At 39.4% G+C, this 19,998-nt stretch overlaps 1 protein-coding gene across 1 annotated transcript in view; it reads right to left on the reverse strand.

Annotated features, from left to right (window-relative positions):
* Positions 1 to 763: 763 nt before the first annotated feature.
* The window catches only part of LOC139737897 (uncharacterized), a gene marked incomplete at its 3' end in the record, with an annotated part of 76,110 nt that continues 56,875 nt past the window's right edge, over positions 764 to 19,998 (reverse strand). The window contains exons 17-34 of the mRNA XM_071648565.1: positions 19,868 to 19,962; positions 18,965 to 19,187; positions 18,235 to 18,378; positions 17,590 to 17,759; positions 17,134 to 17,306; positions 15,943 to 16,160; positions 15,321 to 15,461; positions 14,762 to 14,946; positions 13,950 to 14,103; positions 13,389 to 13,552; positions 12,836 to 12,898; positions 12,186 to 12,288; positions 11,619 to 11,798; positions 6,783 to 6,919; positions 5,106 to 5,246; positions 4,289 to 4,363; positions 1,316 to 1,471; positions 764 to 985 (exon numbers count right to left, since the gene is read on the reverse strand). Of these exons, the coding sequence (XP_071504666.1) occupies positions 764 to 985; positions 1,316 to 1,471; positions 4,289 to 4,363; positions 5,106 to 5,246; positions 6,783 to 6,919; positions 11,619 to 11,798; positions 12,186 to 12,288; positions 12,836 to 12,898; positions 13,389 to 13,552; positions 13,950 to 14,103; positions 14,762 to 14,946; positions 15,321 to 15,461; positions 15,943 to 16,160; positions 17,134 to 17,306; positions 17,590 to 17,759; positions 18,235 to 18,378; positions 18,965 to 19,187; positions 19,868 to 19,962 (2,744 nt within the window). The remainder of the gene's footprint in view (positions 986 to 1,315; positions 1,472 to 4,288; positions 4,364 to 5,105; positions 5,247 to 6,782; positions 6,920 to 11,618; positions 11,799 to 12,185; positions 12,289 to 12,835; positions 12,899 to 13,388; positions 13,553 to 13,949; positions 14,104 to 14,761; positions 14,947 to 15,320; positions 15,462 to 15,942; positions 16,161 to 17,133; positions 17,307 to 17,589; positions 17,760 to 18,234; positions 18,379 to 18,964; positions 19,188 to 19,867; positions 19,963 to 19,998) is intronic.

A 19,998-nucleotide genomic window follows, 5' to 3' on the forward strand; every position in this document is an offset into this window, starting at 1 on the left:
TCATCTCAACCCTCAACATTTGTTCTATGACATTTGCTCCTAGGACACTTGCTCCATTGAACTATGTGCACAATAAGTCAAGCATAAATTCTACCCACGAGGTAATCCTAACCTATAATCTTTATCCTCACATCAAATTCAACCTAAAGACCTGTCACAACCCCTACCCCAAAACCTATATAGGACATTGGAAAAAATAAGACCGGATCAATTGTCCAAGGAGGAAATGTGCTAAAAACGCTTTGGGTGTTTTGTGTGCGTTGCATAATATGCTGCCCTGACCTCCTGCTACAGGCAGGGCTAAATCTCATGCGACGCGTTTCCAAGTTGTAATAACATAAGCGTTAAAGGGATGATACAGTCTTGGTGGAGATGAGAATTAGGCGTTTAACTTTTGCAAGATACCAAGAAAACGCCTATAGTACAGAGCATCACATTTTTAAGAGGAATTCAAAGTTTATTTGACAAAAATCGGGTTTAGACTGACTGAAAACATCCAAAAACAAAGCAAAACAAGGCGAACGTAATAAAAGGTGGGTCCCACACTTTATTAGAATCGCTTTGTTTTGGATACCTCAGCCATTTCAAAGCCAGTTTTCATCAAATAAATGTTAAATTCCATATGGAATTACATGTTCTTTTATATTTCTAAAGATGTTTCTCATTATCTCATCAAAAAATGTTAGATACATGAAATTAGGTCTCAACCAAAATTCTACAATCCCTTTAAGCAGGAAGGCCTATTAGTTGCTAGTCCTATTACCTTGGCATCTTTTATGCGATCACTATCGTCATCCTCATCACACGCGTCCCCGAACCCGTCACCATCGACGTCTTCCTGGCCACTGTTCGGGAACGTCGGGCAGTTGTCTCCCTGGCAACCGTCAAAGTTGTCAAGGTCGCAGGCCAGAGTTGCGGCTGGTCGTCCGTCCGCGTCGTCGTCGAGTTCACAAACGACTCCGTTTCCCGCAAACCCGCCGTCACACTTTATAGGAAAGTTAAAATGACAGAAATGTGCACATGTGATATCAATATGATAAAAAAACAACAACATAACATCATGCTCAATTAACACTACTGAAAAAAAAAAAAATCCACATTGATTTGCTTCTACCTATGGCTCATCAGCCTCTCCCAACCACGATATTTATAACATAGTCATGTAAAATATAACTGTTATTAAAAAAAATAAAAAAATAAGAAAAATAGCTATTTTGGTAGATATGTAAAAATCATTATTGCTGACGTGGGCAATTATACTGTGTAGATTAGATTTGAATAAGAAAAAAAGATATGCGTGGTGTTGGCTTTATACCTCGCATTGGAAAGTCCCCTCTCCCGTGGTTGTACAAGATGCGTTGCCATGGCAATCGTCCAGATCCAAGAAGCAGTAGTCTCCCGGTGTACATCCTCGTCCATCGTCTCCGATGATATAACCAGCCTCACACACGGTTGTGCAGGTGAAACTCCCCTGTTCGATTTAAAGAGTGGTTATAAAAAACGCTGGTATTTCTATTTATTTATTTCAACTCATGTTTCCTTTGTGATAAAAACATACTGGTAGAGTAATATTACGGAGGGGATGAAAATGATGGTGGCACACCAGTATGTTACGCATTTCTTACAGCAAGCAAATCATCACCACTAAAGCCGAGTAAGTTCAACCATTCCTCCCCTCGACAGAAGCCCCATTGCCCCCATCTCGATCCATTCTCTTTTCCAACGTGGGCCGAACAGGCCACACCCATGTTGCTGAATATGCATATTCATGACAGTATACATATAGTTATCAGAGATCTGTATTTCAATCTGTATTTGAGCAGGATGCAAAGATTGGTGATTCTGATTACTAAAATTAAAAAGAGCAAGACGAAAAAAAAAACAATACTGAAAAAATAGATGAGGGAAAGAGAGACAGAGAGAGGTGGGGGCATGCATACACTGCAAAAAGTCCGGTGTTAAGTAGTGAACACCGAGCTGGTGTGAAATTGTCGGTGCTCATCTATGGTGTTAAATTAACACCTCCGGGTGTCATTTCCAAATTTCAAACTGTTTTTTGAAGAGTTTCTTAGTAACTACACTTCTTGTTGATTTTTAGGTTAAACAAGACGATCATGAATTTTACATTAAAATACTAGATTTTTGAAAAAAATGTGAAAATAAATTTACACCAAAGTAACGCCAGCTGGTGTGGTCTCTTATTGAAGCTGGACGGGTGTTAAACCATTGATATTAACACCAACAAATATCAAATCAACACCATGTGGTGTCATTTTTATGTTAACACCAGTGCATTGTCAAAATAACACGAGGTACAGTATCAAATTAACACCACGGAGTGTCAGGTGAACACTTTTCAACACCATCACAGTGCATTTTCTACACCTGCGGGTGTGGTCCTCTATTGAAGTTTGATCGGTGTTAGATTTAACACTCGTGGTGTTAAATCTAACACCGATGTTATTACAGTGTAGAAGTGGAGAGGAAATGGAAAATGGAAATGAGAGATGAAGGTTGACAGAGTAAAGCAGTGCTCACTGCGCAGACAAGTTTGATTATTGGTCATTCTTCGCTAATTGTATTTTTTGGCCTTACAAATTATTGACTGAAAAAAGTGCTTCAGAATTTAAAAACCTTTCAAAGTGGGGAAATCACAATAAATGTTGACTTCATTTAATACTGACGCAATCTTATAATGGTGTTTCCTCATTAAAATTCAATTTTTACGGTTGCAGTAAAAAATATATATATATGTGACCGTGCACCTCAAAACGAACATAAAAGCGCACACACTGATTTTGCGTGAGGACTGAAAATAAGTGAAATGGGTCAACCTAGCCAAACTTGACTTTTTCATATTTTCTGAAAGAGCGGTTCTTCTTTTACATTATGCTAAAATTTGGTATCATAAAACGGGCTGGAAAGTGTGTTTTTTTTTAGCAGTTTATCTCGAACATTTTTGGTAGAATAGTGTGATTACGTGTGTCTTTGGAATCCCTTTTTCATTTCTGAAAAAAAAAAAACCTTATCCATACCCTTCACTTTCAACTCTAATAACTTTTGAAAGCATAGTGCTGCTGCTTTGAATGTTGGCATTAATTATGAACAAAATGTGTTAATGAGGCATGCTTAATTTCAGTTTAATCTGATAATCCCTTCATTGTTGTTACTCTGGTGGTTTACTTCCTGTTTTTTGTCCCATTCATCGCACACCCAGCACAGTTCGGTAAAGATTAAGCGCTTGAATAGACACTGTACTTCAGAGCCTCTTTTCTCAGTTCACACTTTTCCTGAGTTTGTGCTTTCTTTCCAATATTTAGATAGGTTAGGAGAGTCCATTTGATTTGAGTTATACATCATTTTAAAGCTTAAATGGTGTGTACAGTTCTGGTCGAGGTGAATATTTAGCTTTTAACGTCTTGTGAGATATTCAGAAACCACTCTATGAGATGTCAAAAACATGCAATTCTAAGGGGTATCAAAAGATTATTCGATGAAAATCGGTTTTGAAATGGCTGAGATATCCAAAAACAAGGTGAAACAAAGAGGTACTAATAAAGTTGGGGCATGTCGCCTTTTATTATTAGCACTTTTTTGGATATCTCAGCCATTTGAAAACCAATTTTCATCAAATAAACGTTGAATCCTTCTTAAAATTACATGCTCTTTCATATTTCATAAGAGGCTTTTCATTATCTCACTTAGGAATGTTCAAAACATGAATCCCTACCTCATCCAGTACTGTACAGTCCCTTTAAAGTCTACTCTTTCAAAATATGGTCTCAACTAAAAATTCATGTCTGGCGACTTTTTGTTTTTTTTTTTGAGGTGCAGGGTCACATATTATATAGTATATATATATATATATATATATATATATATATATATATGTATATAAGATGCAAAATGTGATGTGACGGAGAGGAAATTTTGCGATCTAATGTGGCATAAACAAATTTAAGGACACACATTTAATGCAACTGACCCCGTTTCAACATGCTTCCATCTTGAAAAGCGACATAAAGATATTTAATGTTTAGTATTACCGGAACATGGGGTTTTCAGTGGAACGGGACGTGCGGAAAAATAAAAATAATAGGTCAGGATAACATTTCCTCCTTTTTTGTATGTTATCTTAATTATATGAATGTAAGGCATTGTAAACGAAATATTAAGTAATGAAATGGCCTTTTTTGTATATAATCATTACATTTAAAATAGCGTGACACAGAAATTATGACCCTGATGCGCGCATCCGCCAAACAGCCGCACGAAGTGGGATACTTACTATAGTGTTCTCGCAAATCGCATGAACGTCACATCCTCCGTTATCAATGGCGCATTCATTGATATCGGTGCAAACCTGCAGACAAAAAAACAAACAAAAAAAAACACACACAAATATGCAGACACTGATCAAAATCAAAGAAAACGAAATGTCCCTATCATAAGTTTGTTTATCGTTTTTCGTAAATGATGCATGTTATTAAAAAAAAAATAGGAAAAGGCTTGAAAACAATATTGCTGTTGATTTTTTTTTCATTCTATAATCTGGTCATCAATCAGAAAGATAACAAAAACTCTAACAACCTGCTTTCAGGTGAGGGCTCAAAATACGTAGAATGGACCCGTCTTGTCAATCCTGAGTTGTTGTAAACCCGATGATCACTTTTAACACAATTCCATATACAAATCTGTTTCCACGTTTTATTTGACCGCAATGCGCTCATATAGGGCCTAATTGTGTGTGTGTGTGTGTGTGTGTGTGTGTGTGTGTGTGTGTATGGGTGTGTGTGTGTGTGTGTGTGTGTGTATGTGTGTGTGTGTATGGGTGTGTGTGTGGTTCGTAGATACTATCCTGCTACAGTTGCTGCAAAATATAAACTTCGTGTGTTCCATGTGCGAACATGGCTAACACCATAACCACTATTATGATTATGAGAGAATGGACAGTCGTACTACTCCAGACTCGTGATCCTTCGAGACGATCAATGATCACGTTGTCTACTCGAATTCAAGATTGGCACACTCATTGCCCCCCCCCCCCCTCCCCTCCCCATCCCCTCCTACAACTTTATCTCTCAATTGCAAGATTTTCAACCCACCTGTACGTGGGACCAAGCGTACTCCAAACCGATGCCGTGCGGTACCTTCCCGTTGTAGCCCGGCGGACAGCTCCCACACTCGAAGCCTGGTTCCAAGTTCACGCACGAGGTATTAACATAGCACGGGTTTGCCTCTGAACACTGTCAACACGGCAAAATGAATACATGTAGTTATAAATGTCGATTGCTAATCTTCAAAAGCTCTTGGCTTCTTTGCGAGGAAATAAGAAAACAAATGAAATGTTGTACAGAGAAACATAATTTCCTTCTTGTTTATTATTTGAAAAATTGAATTCAGCATTACTAACGTATTATTTTGAAATTCGAATAAGAATCTCTACCGTTACAAAGCAGTGTTTACGATGACATTCAGAATGGTACTTCATTTGGCTTTACCTTCGTATACCAAACATGTAATATATCTGCATAGGCTAATCTAGAAAATGCAAGCCATTTTTTTTTTTATTCAATTTTGTCATTAGGCCATGTGTCATCGGCAATCATCTTACGTAATTATTATTTTTCTCTGTCTTCTACAGTAATCTTGATATTGGGTGAACGATGCTTATAATCATGTAAATGTCTCTCCGTCATGAGGCATTATAAAATGTGACCGTGCACCTCAAAACGAACATAAAGTCGCACACACTGATTTTGCGTGAGGACTGAAAATAAGTGAAATGGGTCAACCTAGCCGAACTTGACTTTTTCATATTTTCTGAAAGAGCGGGTCTTCTTTTACATTATGCTAAAATTTAGTATCATAAAACGGGCAGGAAAGTGTGTTTTTGTAGCAATTTATCTCGAACATGTTTGGTAGAATAATGTGATTAGGTGTGTCTTTAGAATCCCTTATTCATTTCTGAAAAACCTTGTCCACACTCTTCACTTTCAACTCTAATAACTTTTGAAATGATAGTGCTACTGCTTTGAACGTTGGCATTAATTATGGACAGAATATGTTAATGAGGCATCCTTAATTCAGTTTAATCTGATAATCCCGTCATTGTTGTTGCTCTGGTGGTTTACTTCCTGTTTTTTGTCCCTTTCATCGCACAGCCAGCACGGTTTGGTAAAGATTAAGTGCTTGAATAGACACTGCACTTCAGAGCCTCTTTTCTCAGTTCACACTTTTCCTGAGTTTGTGCTTTCTTTCCAATATTTAGATAGGTTAAGAGAGTCCGTTTGATTTGAGCTATACATCATTTTAAAGCTTAAAGTCTGTTCTTTCAGAATATGGTCTTAACTAAAAATTCATATCTTGCGACTTTTTGTTTGTTTTGAGCTGCAGGGACACAAATTGGCCTTTTAATCTCTGCATTCTGATTGGTCAATTGTCATGCATTGATTTTTATTGTTCCACACTGAGCCATGCGTCCGGTAAAATTCTGAACTCATGGCTCAAGTCTTGTATAGTGTAAAGGGTGTACCGGACGCACGATGGGGGAAAATGGTTGTATTTCATGAATTCACTGGCTAATTTTATTACACACATGATGCGAAGGCCTATCTGGTGAATCAGTACAAATTGGATGCAGCCTTAATTTAAGAGCAGCCTAAAACCAACTCGCGGTTCCAAAGTTAAACTTGTGCATCCGATTCATTCCAATCTACTCTGTCCTGGTCATCCTTTGTATACTGATTTATCTTTAAAACTTCTAGACTTATCATGTATACTTCGTTAATGTCTCGGCAGTTATCTCCCGTGCCAGTAAACCCCTTAGGGCAGTCCAGACACCTGTAGCCTCCGGTACCTCCCGTGTTCACACACGTCACCCCCTCGGTGCATGGTCCAGGGAGAGAGAGACACGGACCTGTTTGCCGTGAAGAAATTTAAAGTCAAAATAATGTTATATGTGCTACATACCACCATACAAGATTATATACTTAATTGCCACGTCTACTCTGTATGATAAACCCTGAAGAATCTGAACAATGGCGATATACAAAACATATATTTATGCACAACTTCCAAAACAAACATGAATACAAATATTGTAAAATAAAGGGGGAACGACGAGTAAAAATAGTGTATGAAACGAAGAGTGGTATATCGCATTTTAGACGAGAGGTGTCATTCTTCTTCTTGAACGTAAGAGATCATCCAAAGAGACTCGAATGGATAAATTTTCTAAAATAGAAACTGAAAATACCCGATTTCCATTGAAAACTAAATGCTACTTTTATCACATTGGTACAAGGTTATTCAAGAGCAAGCACTTTGGGCATCATGCCGTCAATCCCTCGTTTGAGGCGAGTCCCCAACTGGGGAATACCCAAAGTGGGGTGCGTATATTTGTCGTTTGGGAGTTGGGAGTCGAAGTACTTGTCCATTGCAAATAAGCTTTCTGCTCAGGCGTGACAAACCTGGAGGCCAAGCCAGGGTTTGATGACTCCAGCAGCTGTCGTATTACGTAAGAGCATGATAAGGATATCTGCCTGTGGCAGACCATTCAAAGTGAACTCAATTTTCTCTATCCTTTTTAAAGTTTTCAATTTTATATTCTATTGAGAAATTCTATGGTCATCCATTTTACATTTCGAACGAAAAAAATTGACCCGTAAATAACGAAAATACAGGAATAAGAAGGAGAGCATTGCCAGTTTGCCGGTGCTGACAATGTGCTATTTGGCAGTGAGTTACAACGGGGAGGTGAGACTACTCCCTGGTTACAATCAGCCTGCTGACTGGATCATTGAGAAAGCAGCTGTCGTATTACGTAAGAGCATGATAAGGATATCTGCCTGTGGCAGACCATTCAAAGTGAACTCAATTTTCTCTATCCTTTCTAAAGTTTTCAATTTTATATTCTATTGAGAAATTCTATGGTCATCCATTTTACATTTCGAACGAAAAAAATTGACCCGTAAATAACGAAAATACAGGAATAAGAAGGAGAGCATTGCCAGTTTGCCGGTGCTGACAATGTGCTATTTGGCAGTGAGTTACAACGGGGAGGTGAGACTACCTCCCTGGTTACAATCAGCCTGCTGACTGGATCATTGAGAAAGAGAGAGAGGGGAGAGAGAGAGAGAGAGAGAGAGAGAGAGAGGGAGAGCGAGTGGGAGAGAGGGAGGGAGAGGGGGAGAGATGGGGGAGGGAGAAGGGGAGAGCAAAATGGAATGACAATAGTTCCGGTCACTACAGTACAGGCATGCTCTGTCTGCATACGCTGAATGTCTACACTCACACACACACACGTACACACACACACGCACCATGGAGCTACATGGCCCATGCCAAAACCAAAACAATCTCCTCCTCTCGCGGTGCCCCCCCCCCCCCTCCTGTGGCGCTGTGGCGATGACTGATGCTTAGATTAGGCCAGGGTCAAGAAACAGGTGTTTTATATCTTTGACTTTAAGTCATTGATTGCCAAGATATGCACTGGCATTATTTACTGGGGTGTAGCCTCTTCAAACGAGAGATTTGCGTCATGTGATTATGCAGAGTGAGGATGGTAAATTCTAACATTCAGAAGATAAAATCCTATTTTTCGTGATTTCATATTTTCTTTTTTTTGGCAGAATCCTCTTGTGCATATGGTTATTAAGATAATAGCAACATGTTTAATATTAGAGATGCCACACTTTTGAGAACGTGTCATAGTGGGGCAGATATGTGAAAAAGATGCTCACATCCGGCAGAAAGTATGAAATTTTGCATAATTATAGGGGTATTTGGATGCGCTGATTTCAAAAAAAAAAAAAAATGCCGGATCCAAGAGATCTGGCCACGGGGTCGGCCGCCATTTTGAATTCCAATAATATGGCCGCCGTCAAAGAGCCCTATCTTCAGTTCTGAATGACATAAGCCATTGAAATTTGATACATAAAAGGATGGTGATATGATGACTTCAATAACAGACTTATTTGATATGTCTGACAAGCTGCACGGTAGCCAGTTTGAATTTTCCTACATGGTTGTCATGTTGGAGTGTTGAAAATCTCTCTCTCGGGTTTGTAAATTAGGCTACTTGATTGAGCGCGCGTTTGTAACTGATTGAGTGCTCGCTGTTGCATTAACATTGTCACGTCAGAGAAAGGTGCATTACGTTTCATTTTTGCTGCACTCTTTGGCATGCCCGTGAATATTAGTCGTGATGTCTGTCTTCGCAGCCATATTGGATTTCAAAATAGCGGGCATTGCGTTTGTCAGGCACATTACATTAGTCTATTTTTAACTCAGTATATTAAAATAGTTGTTTGCACCTAATTTCAGCGTCACTCACCACTTAGAACTCGAGATAGGGAGTTTGAACATTTCGTCGAGGCGGCCATATTGGAATTCAAAATGGCGGCCATTCGATGTTCGTCAGACACTTCAAATTAATCTGTCATCAAATTCAACATGTCAAAACGCTCTTGTGTACCAGATATTGGTGCCACAGGTCAGATATCTTGGACCCGGGTTTTTTTTTTTTTTTTTTTTTTTTTTTTTTTTTTTTTTTTTTTTTTTTTTTAAATCAGCGCCCCAAAATACCCTTACAAGCAAAATTTCATACTTTCCGCCGGATGTGAGCATCTCGACCAATTTTTTGCTACATATCTGCCCCACTATCACCCTTTAAGCCCCTTTTACGCTTTCACGGATTGCTTCACGGATGACCACGGATCGTCATCCGTGGTGTTCCGGCATGCAAAATATCGATTTTCCTCTCAATGCCGGTGTGAATACGATGCCAACTGGATGTCTACACGGACAAGTACGGAGGCTACACGGACAAGTACGGTGCCTACACGGACCATAGCGGAAAGGATACGGAGCTAACACGGCCATATCAAGGAAGAGCACGGATGCAACTGGGTCCCTTCGCGGTCTTTACACGGATATCTCTAAAATGTTGACAGATGACATTTATTTTTGCTTTTGATACTTTATCGTTCTCGGGGAACATGCATGTCTCCAGAGCTAATAACAAGCACATCAGAAAACGTACAGCAGCCTACGTATGCCTCGGCTTGTCGACGTCAGGGAAATCGCTTTATTGCAAACTCTCATTTTGCGAGAACATCATCGCATAAACAAAGCAAAACAAAACAAAACAAATCAAAACACGCACAAAAAAAAAAAACTTCAAGGAAATGTGTCGGGGTCACTGAAGCTTTTCAGGCGACCATTATACGAACAGAGTATGGGGGGTTGCTGGCTGTACTGATGGAGGGAGATGTGAGCAAATTTAACGGACTTCATGAGCTTGTACTGGCAAAAATCACAAATTTTTCATCCCGGATGGAGCAGATGCTAATACGGACGTCCCGATGTCTTCATGGATTGTCCCGGAATGAGTCCGGAGGCAACACGGAATAACCGGTGCCTACAAGGAAGGAATACGGAAGCAACACGGAATAGACGGTGCCAACAAGGAAGAGTTCGTATTGATTTTCATCAGTGATGTCCGAGATAAAAATTAAGCAAGCTTATTTTTTTTTTCCGCGCACATTCCGGATGATGACGGATAATGCCAGATGACTTTAAGAAGTCAACTTTTACACTTTCACGGATCGCATCACGGACGACCACGGATCGTCGATCCGGGATCATTCGTACTGTTTCCGGCATGACCGTATTGACTCCGTGAAGTCATCCGGCATTATCCTTGATAATGCGGCATGTCCGCGGAAAAAAATTAAGCTTGCTTTCATTTTCATCCCGGACATCACGGGTGAAAATCAATACAAACTCTCCCTTGTTGGCACCGTCTACTCCGTGCTGCCTCCGTATTCTTTCCTCGTGGGCATCGGCTACTCCGTGTTGCCTCCATACTCATTCTGGGACAATCCGTGAAGACATCGCGGACGTCCGTGTTAGCATCGGCGCCATCCGGGATAAAATATTCGTGTATTTTGCCAATACAAGCTCATAAAGTCCGTGAAATTTGCTCACATCTTCCCCCATCATTACAGCCATCAACCCCTCATACTGTTCTTACAGTGGTCGCCGGAGTAATACCCACACATACCTCCTTGCGTTTTTTCTTCTTTGTGTGTGTTTTTATTTGTTTTGTTTTGCTTTGTTTATGTCTTGATTTTCCAGAAAAATGAGAGTTTGAAACAAAGAGATATGCCTTAATGATGTCCACAAGCACAGAAGTATGTACGCTGCTGCAGATTTGTGGTGTGCTTGTTATATTTAGCTCTGGAGGCATGTTGCCCGAGAATGATACAGTATCAAAAGCAAAAACAAAAGTCATCTGTCAACTTTTTAGGGATATCCGTGTAATGACCGTGAAGGGACCCAGTTGCATCCGTACTCTTCCTTGATATCCGTGTTGCCTCCGTATCGTTTCCGCTGTGGTCCGCGTTCATTCCTTGTCTGTCCGTGTAGGCACCGTACTTGTCTGCGTAGCCTCCGTACTTGCCCGTGTAGACACCCAGTTGGGATCGTGTTCACACCGTCATTGAGATGAAAATCGATATTTTGCATGCCGGACCACCGCGGACGACGATCCGTGGTCATCCGTGTAGCAATCCGTGAAAGCGTAAAAAGGGCTTAAAAGGAGCTATACTCACAATCAGCTTCCGACAGACATGGCTGGCACACCGAACAGTCTCCCAACGAGAACTCGCTGGGCTGACATGGGGTGCACTCCGTCTTTCCCTCGGTGCTGCTAAACCCGCTGTCACAACAGGTGCACTCAGACTGGAGAGATTCGTTGTTGTAAGATCCAGGGGCGCAGGGTTTACAGGACTCTTTGTAATAGACATAGGCCAAGAGTAAATCCTGAACACCACTTTGTATTCAAAAGGTAATAGTTTCAATGAAATGTCACTATGCGTATAACACATTCAATTTCAGGATTATTATTTTCCTCCTATCCGAGGTGATACTGAAATATGATTAACTTCAGGTTAGCAATTGTAATTGGAACTATACTTGCATAATAAAAGAAGAATTGGTTAAAACAATAAATATAGAAAGAAATAAAATCCAGCGTTAACGAATATCGACATTGATCTATAAAGCGGTCAAGTTATTGTCCGCGAAAAACTAACTCCAACGAATGAAAATATTGGAACTACTATTAATAGTTCCATTCATGTGACTTTCTCTTAAATCACTTGTGATATTGAGGTTACCTGTGTCATATCCCCTGGAGAAAGTTCCTGGTCCACAAGGGAACCTCTGTCCATCAAAGCAGGCTGTCCCTGCCTCACAAGTCGTACACTCATTAGGACAGTACTGTGATACAGAGCATTGGAAAATAAACACTTGTCTTCACAAAGTTCAGAAAGTCAACTTCTAAAAGTTAGGTCTCATACTTCCCGAGATTGCTGGAAAAAAAAAAATCAATAATTAAGTGCACACTTTCATGCTTCATCATTGAACATTTTGCGTTGGTGTCTGTCCAATCTAAAGTAGGCATTGTACTCGTTTTCAACATAATCAGTACTGTATTTTCGACAGGAAAGGGAAAGTATCATCCTTCATTTGCTCTATGTAATACAGTGTGTCTCCAGTAGATGGTAGTGCTGCTACCGAATGAGTATCACTGCAGCTGCAACAATGAAAATCGACTTCTAGAGAAAGCTGAAGAACTATGAAATTTGGACACTGCAAGATGTAGTGCTCTATTGATGTCGGGATATTACCTTTCAAAGTGCACAGTAGAAGTTGAATTCTTAATGTGGTAACACAGTAATATCATATCTTCAAACATGTGTTATATAGAAAAGCAGTTCATAAGATTAATGTAATTAGGGGATGGAGATCTTGAATGAGTACTTACTGTGGTGTTGCAGGTAACATAGGTGTACGTTGGACAATGGGTAGCATAGCCGTCAACACACAACTTTTGGGAGAAATTAACAGAAAAAAAACAATGACCAAAGGCATAAATGAAAACTGCGTAAAAATCACCACGCTTCATCAAATCATGGTGTGTGTTTTTTGTGTGTTTTGTGTGTGTGTGTTTGTGTGTGTGTGTGTGTTTTGTGTTTTGTTGTGTTTCTCTTTGTTGCACATTCAACATTCTTGATGGAGTGATCGGAATAGATGAAAAGCGGCTCTTACAAAGAAACTAACTCAAATATCCTTATACACCACACAGTTCTGGAGCAATGGAGCATTATAATCATCATCATTACAACATTTGCACGACAAGAACTATCAGCATCGTAATCATAATCATTGTTAATATTCTACTTTCAAACTTCTTCTTCTTCTTGTACTTGTTGCTATTATCATTTCAATATTTTCATTAATATCGTTATAACTGACACTCTTCTCGATTCGATCCTTAGTGCTGACAACCCCCAAAGGCAATGAGGTGCGACATATACCCATCCAATGGGGCACTCGGAGCATTCTGAAGCGTGACCGAATGAATGCTCTGTGGGCGAGCGAGGGCAGTCAACCTGTGGCGGGTCGCAGCGTCCACACGGCCTCTGGAGACCATCCCCGATGCAGTAGTTTGTAGTCTCGCATCGCTCGCAGTGTGAAAGATCTTTGAAGGGAGAGGGGAGAGACAGACAGAGAGACAGAAAATAAGAACAATTGAAGAAACAATTAACCAACGATCAACAGCCCTTCACAACCAAAATACTTGTGAAGATGTAAGATCTGCAAAGATTCGAAATTAGTATTCACAAACTCTTAGTATAATAACCGACCAAAAATGTGCTCTTCACATTGACACCACGAAAAAAAAAAAAAAATAGCAGAAGGAAATATCGTCAACGCAGGAGATAAAATCTGGATAGTGATGACTAAATACGAAAGTTTGACTAATTAGACTGAAATCATTAACAAAAACAGTAATATAAGCTCTTAATGAAATTATTTTTTTCTATGGACAATGACACTGGGGGATGACCCAATAATAATAGAATAATGTGATTTACGTCGGAATCTTCTCTCTGTTGTACAGCCAAGTATCTCGAAGCGAAGCCCGATCTCGATGTTCCACGTCTTGGGGTATATCCTGATGTACCGGGCATAAACCTCCTCAAACATGTTTAGTTTCACCCCATTCTTGTTTGAGTTGGCGGTAAAATTCTGCAAGGAAAAAAGAATATTTCGTGAAGCTATTGTACACATAGTTCTTCACCAACCTAATGTTAATTAAACATCATTATCGACTGATTCCCCGAATCAGAGTTTCTAAGAAATTGCTGGGTCAGGTATCCCCCTTAGGCCACATACTTTTCCCCTCAAAGCATCACTTTCACGTAACAGCATGAGACATTTCCAATGCCATCTGAAGGGCCGTTTGACAACATAGACGGACTTGATCTCCACATTCTTAACAGAAAAAAAAAAACCCTCAAATTTACGACGCACAACACCAATCGGCCCTTTTAAAGAAGTAGAAGATCGGTGCAGCCATATCACTTATTGAAAAGGTGAGTTTATGTTTGTAAATAATAAATGATACTTAAACTACAAGTTGTGTTTCCTGCTACTTGTACTTCTTACATGGCAGTCATGGTATGTATGGATTTACGAATCTACGGTCCATGGTGAGTAATGATAACAGTTTTATCGACGTCTGATGATCATGTTTATGATTCTCAGGTGACGTCAGAGTTCAAATTAAGAAAAAAAAAAGGTTACTGTGAATTAATCATTATTCCTGTCCAACGGTGAATAATAATGAGCAGTCAAAGATTATGGCATTGGCTACCTGAGGCGGTTGGGTTGGGGTAAAACGCACCTTGATGTTTCTACTCTCTTGAACGTAAGTCCAGCTGGAGGTGTCGTTGCTATAGGCAACCTGGTAGGTCTCCACCCAGTGGTCATTGTCCAGGCTACCCTGGGTCTGGAGTCCAGAGAAGATAGTGACCTCCCCCATGTCCACCTGGATCCACTGTTTAGTGTCCGAAACCGCTGGAACCCAACCTAATCAAGCAGCGATGCAATAACAGCTATCTGCTATATAGGATTTTTTTTTTGGCATCATTATGGATTTCTTGTATAAGGTTTAGAAATTTCCTTTCATTAAAGACTAATTATGAGTAACTATCTTGCATTTTTGAAAACGTTGCATGTCTCTGAAACAGCAAAATGTGGTTTACTGCTACAAAGCATTATTATTTTCAGATCTACCCTTTTAGAGCAGGAACTGAATTAAAAAAAAAAATATGCCTATATCATATCATACCTACATTTATATCCAATATCACCTAAGTTATTCACCTAGCCTGTTTTGTTTGGTATAAGACGCTTTTTCGGTAATCAAACCCATAACACGAATATTCTTATCTTCTACTAACCGGATCCGATTGGCCCACGTTCGGTGGCGGCAGAGTAGAGCCTGGCCTTGTCTGGGCTGTAGTCATCCCTGAGCACGCTTGACGCCGTGATCATGCCGTCTCGTATGATCCCGTTCTCCATTCCTCTCGGATCACGGCAGTCTATTGATTAAAGAAGAGGGATAGCCTAATAACCTTACTCTCCTTATTACGTCTTCTTCCGCTCTCCTGTTTCTCATTTTTCTGTTATGCGTTGGAGGAGACCTTTGTACGTTCAGTGGTGCGTCTTTATAACAATTGGAAATCATACATTGTTTGATGAATTGCTTTAAAAAAAAACCAAATCACAAATTGATGTGTGTGTGTGTGTGTGTGTGTGTGTGTGTTTTCTTCTCCGCTAATGGCAGTCACTTTTCTTTTAATGGCATGTATGTCTGGGGGTGAATCAAAACATAATTGTAAATAATTACATATAAATGAATAAATAGATCGAGAGGATAGTTAAAGAATTATATTATTTTCATGAAAAAAACTGATATAATTAAAATTATCTTAAATCAATTCAGTGTGGATGCAGCCAATTTCAGTCGCAGATAATACCTAGGGATAAGATGTACAAACATGTACAGCTAATCATACTTACCGTACTCGAAGAGGTAATACTTTGGCACCCTTAGATGCAATTCTCCAGTCGTTTCGTTAATGTAAATGCTGGACTCAATCGATTCTCCCAGAATATCAAATACGCAGGTTTCGCTGATCGTTAGATTTACTAGCACCACGTCACCAAGTGAGGGCGTTCCACCGTCGATAGCGGCCACAATAATTTCGACCATGTAAAAGCTGGAGTTATCCATAGGCCTGGATGGTATCACAGAATAAACGTATATCAACGTGCAATTATGATGCGTTAGGGAACAGAGTCGGACGGTGATCAATAGATGAATTGTGGATGCGAACACAGCATGCCAACCAGTTGCACCTAGAAGTCACTTGTTCATGGATATTGTCGACGCTAGTTTTAGTCCAGCATTAATTGTCAATAAAAAAAAAAAACTTCCTGAAATTTCTACACCTGCCTGCTATAATAATGATTAAAATTATCCTAAAACAACAACAACAACAACAAATATAGCTTATTGAACGTTTTGGATGACTGAAATCATATTCACATAGTAACGTCCGGACAAAAATGTCTCTTAAAAACAAAAGAGATAAACATTATAGCAAAAAAAAAATACATTAAATCAAACCAGACACTATTCCCCGTAATGCAAGCACACCCATACCAGGTGATGTCATTTATCATATAACGCCTGGAGAGATCCTTGTCATTTGATTGGTTGTTTGCCCTTGATCATTCGGCCAATTTCATTATGACGTCATCATTCATGCAATTGTGGCTCCATGAACCGTGCAAGTTTGGACATACGATTTGCTCTATTGTAGGCTCGCTGAGAGTCCTGCAAAATACGCATTTAAAACGTTTGCGTTTGCAGTGTGTGTAGGCGACAGCGCGCTAACGTAAAGTGTTCAGTGAGCACTCTGTAAACTCAGATTCTCTCTTGTTTCTTAATTAAGAAAACAACAAATGACAAAAATGTATTTTGTTTTTGTCGTTATATAAAACAATTAATACATGTTTTTCATTCGTGCAATGGATAGACAATTTCATTGGGTTAAAGATTAAATAACTAATCCAATCAACTCGCCTGCGCCTAGTTGAATGGACCACTTCATATTTCACCTCATGAAATATTCTGTCCATTGCACTCATTAACATTCATCATTTGTATACTAGACGAATTGTATGTATCGGAAGATTGGAACTCACATGCTGGAGAGCGTTGCAGTCGTGAATGTAAGCTGTGAGTTTACACCCACGTCCGCATCCGTTGCCCTGACAACAGCCAAAGGTTCTCTGCTCAGCACGGGAAGAGGGAAGAAGCTGTGACTGTCGTTGCCATGGAGAATGGGACAGTTGTCATTACTGTCCTCCACGAGGATCTGTAGATGTATTTGATAAGCACACATGCACATAGAATGCGTTTGTGATAAGAGATTAATTTTACGAGCATGAGCATATTGCGGGCAGAAGTTGACGAATGCAGAGCACAATCAACGGAAAAAAAGGATCGAAATACGATATGCATGCATGCTATTTAAGATAAAGAACAAAACAATACATGTTATTGAAAGAGACAGACAGAATAACGCAAAGCGAGGTTCTAACAAGTTCGTCATAGGGACAAATGGAAAAGTTTTAAACAGTTAATCCTTCATAACACACCTGGATTTTGATGGAACCAGTCCGCGTCGGTACTTGAGAGTCGTCTTCGACGAAGATAACAAGAAAGTATTCGGTTGCCACCTCGTGGTCGACAGCGACATCGAGCACCAAGTCCGCAAAGACAGATGTGATTATGAATTCTTGGATTCCAGTGACGTTAGGTTCCTGGTCTAGATATCAGAGTTAGAAAGAAAAATATAGTATTATGATATAAGTTACAGTGTTGGTATAAAAATACAAAATAAAATAAATTGATTAATTAAAATAATAATAATAATAATGATTAAGAGAAGTATTGCATTGGCGCGTTAAACCAATGCAGCGTTAGCACCAAACGGGAAATACGACAAGCTAGTTAGCGCATTGTGTGAAGTGTTCACAATGTGCTCTAACCGAGCATACCACGTCGGAAATAATGACCATGTTGTGAGCATCCACCAAGTTTATGTAAAATTTACCATGGCACCTGATAATTATTATCATGGAATTTTTTTTCTTTGCTACTTTCTGTTCCATATAATCAGTTCACCACTGTCACAATTTGGGGACAATTAAAGTATTCTGCTTAGACACTTAAATAAAGATAGCTGCATCGATACTAAAAAATAGTGCAGTCAACAGAGATGAATATCGAAAGTTTCTCACTTAGAACTGGGTCAGTCGGGCACGTGGAGAAGACAATTTCATTAACTTCATAGGTAGGACCATCTTGTGCAATTCCGGTAAAGTTTCCAGCTCCAACGTTTGGTCCAGTGCTGTTTTCAAATGTAAAATGTCGTGCCTCATTGCCTGCCGGAGGAAAAAAAAAACCAAATAATAAGGAAAGCAATGAAGATGGCGACGGAGACGCCAGTATGCTGCTGCTATCACTACTAATGTTTCAGCTACTACTACTACTACAACCGCTGCTACTACTACTACTACTACTGCTACTAGTACTACTACTACTGCTGCTGCTACTAACAACTACTACTGATACTACTACTACTACTAATACCCCTATTAACTCCAAGCTACTACTACTTTCACTAGTTCTACAACTAATACTGCTTGAAGTTTTATTACGAATAATTAGTTGTAATAATATTCCACTAATATGATAATAGTATTGCTAAGATTAATAGAACATAATCTTCTGAAGCAAAACTGTTCCTCGCTGTATTGTGAACAGTGATCGATCCAAGACTGCAGGGTCCTCATCACGTCCACAAGAATAGATAGATAAATAGACAGACAGATAAAACGACTGATAGATAGCAGCTGCTATAAAGTAACTACCTATCTAGGTAGATAGATAGATAGATAGATAGATAGATGGATAGATAGAAAGATAGATAAATAGATAGGGATTTTCATGATTTCCTCCAACTCTCACCGCTTATGATCGAAACGCTGAGGGTGCTTGTCGAGAATACATCTCCGACCGTGATCGTTGCAAGCGAGGAGTTAACCGAGAGATCTTCGCTGATGACAACGTTGTACACGTCGACTCTGTCATCGTCACCAAGAAGAGAGAACCCTCTCAGCTCGAGGAGAAAATCAGACGCGCAACTCTGCCTCTCAGTGTGGAATATGTCCAGGCGATACTTCTCGCCGATCTGAAATCAAATCAGAAAAAAACACTTATGAAACAAACGCTTCTTTACATAGGCTAAACACAATTGTTTGAATCCCAAAAGTTTTCAAGAAATAATTTTATAATTATTACCTTTTTTATGACACTTATATAATAACTTATGATAAAATTGAAATAATTAAAGAAGGTCACGGAAGGTGTATTTGTGACATTGATGACATTTTGACCTTTTTATGAGTGATAAGCATGTTTTGTAACGTAATTGTATGAAAAACAAACTTCAATTTAAGACCGCTCTCCATCAATACTAAGTAGATACCTATTTATCTTTGCTATTTTGCCTTCCACGTGTTTATGACAGATATTTTCTGTACTTTATTTGCTCTTCAAGTGTTTACGCTATTGTGGAACATTTTCCTACAAAATGACTGCGAAAACGAAGGGCCTTTAGGTCAAAGGTCACGTGTGCACGTCACGACACAACATAATGTTGATTAAATTTCAAGTGATTAACATTATTGACGCAAGGTTAGCTAATATGACGGCAAACGGTGTAATCCCTATCTATGTCTTGACTAAACCCTTATATCAAAACGTCGAGGAATTTTGGTGTAATTTCGTAATAAAAATAAAAAAAAACACAATCACTAAGAACAAAAAAGTGGAAAAGGCTGTAGAAAGAGGAGATAGAAATAACCTTACCACTAAGTCTAAATACTGCACGTCAGATTGATCACTGTTTACATGACATTCTCCTGCAATCACGTCGCCCTCCCGGATGGCGAAATAAGTGCCAACTAAAAAATACAAAAATAAAACAAAACAAGGGAAAT

Source organism: Diadema antillarum, unplaced genomic scaffold (assembly GCF_040938485.1).
Source record: "Diadema antillarum isolate AM-2024a unplaced genomic scaffold, OU_Dant_1.0 seq00000713_RagTag, whole genome shotgun sequence".
NCBI classification, from domain to species: domain Eukaryota; kingdom Metazoa; phylum Echinodermata; class Echinoidea; order Diadematoida; family Diadematidae; genus Diadema; species Diadema antillarum.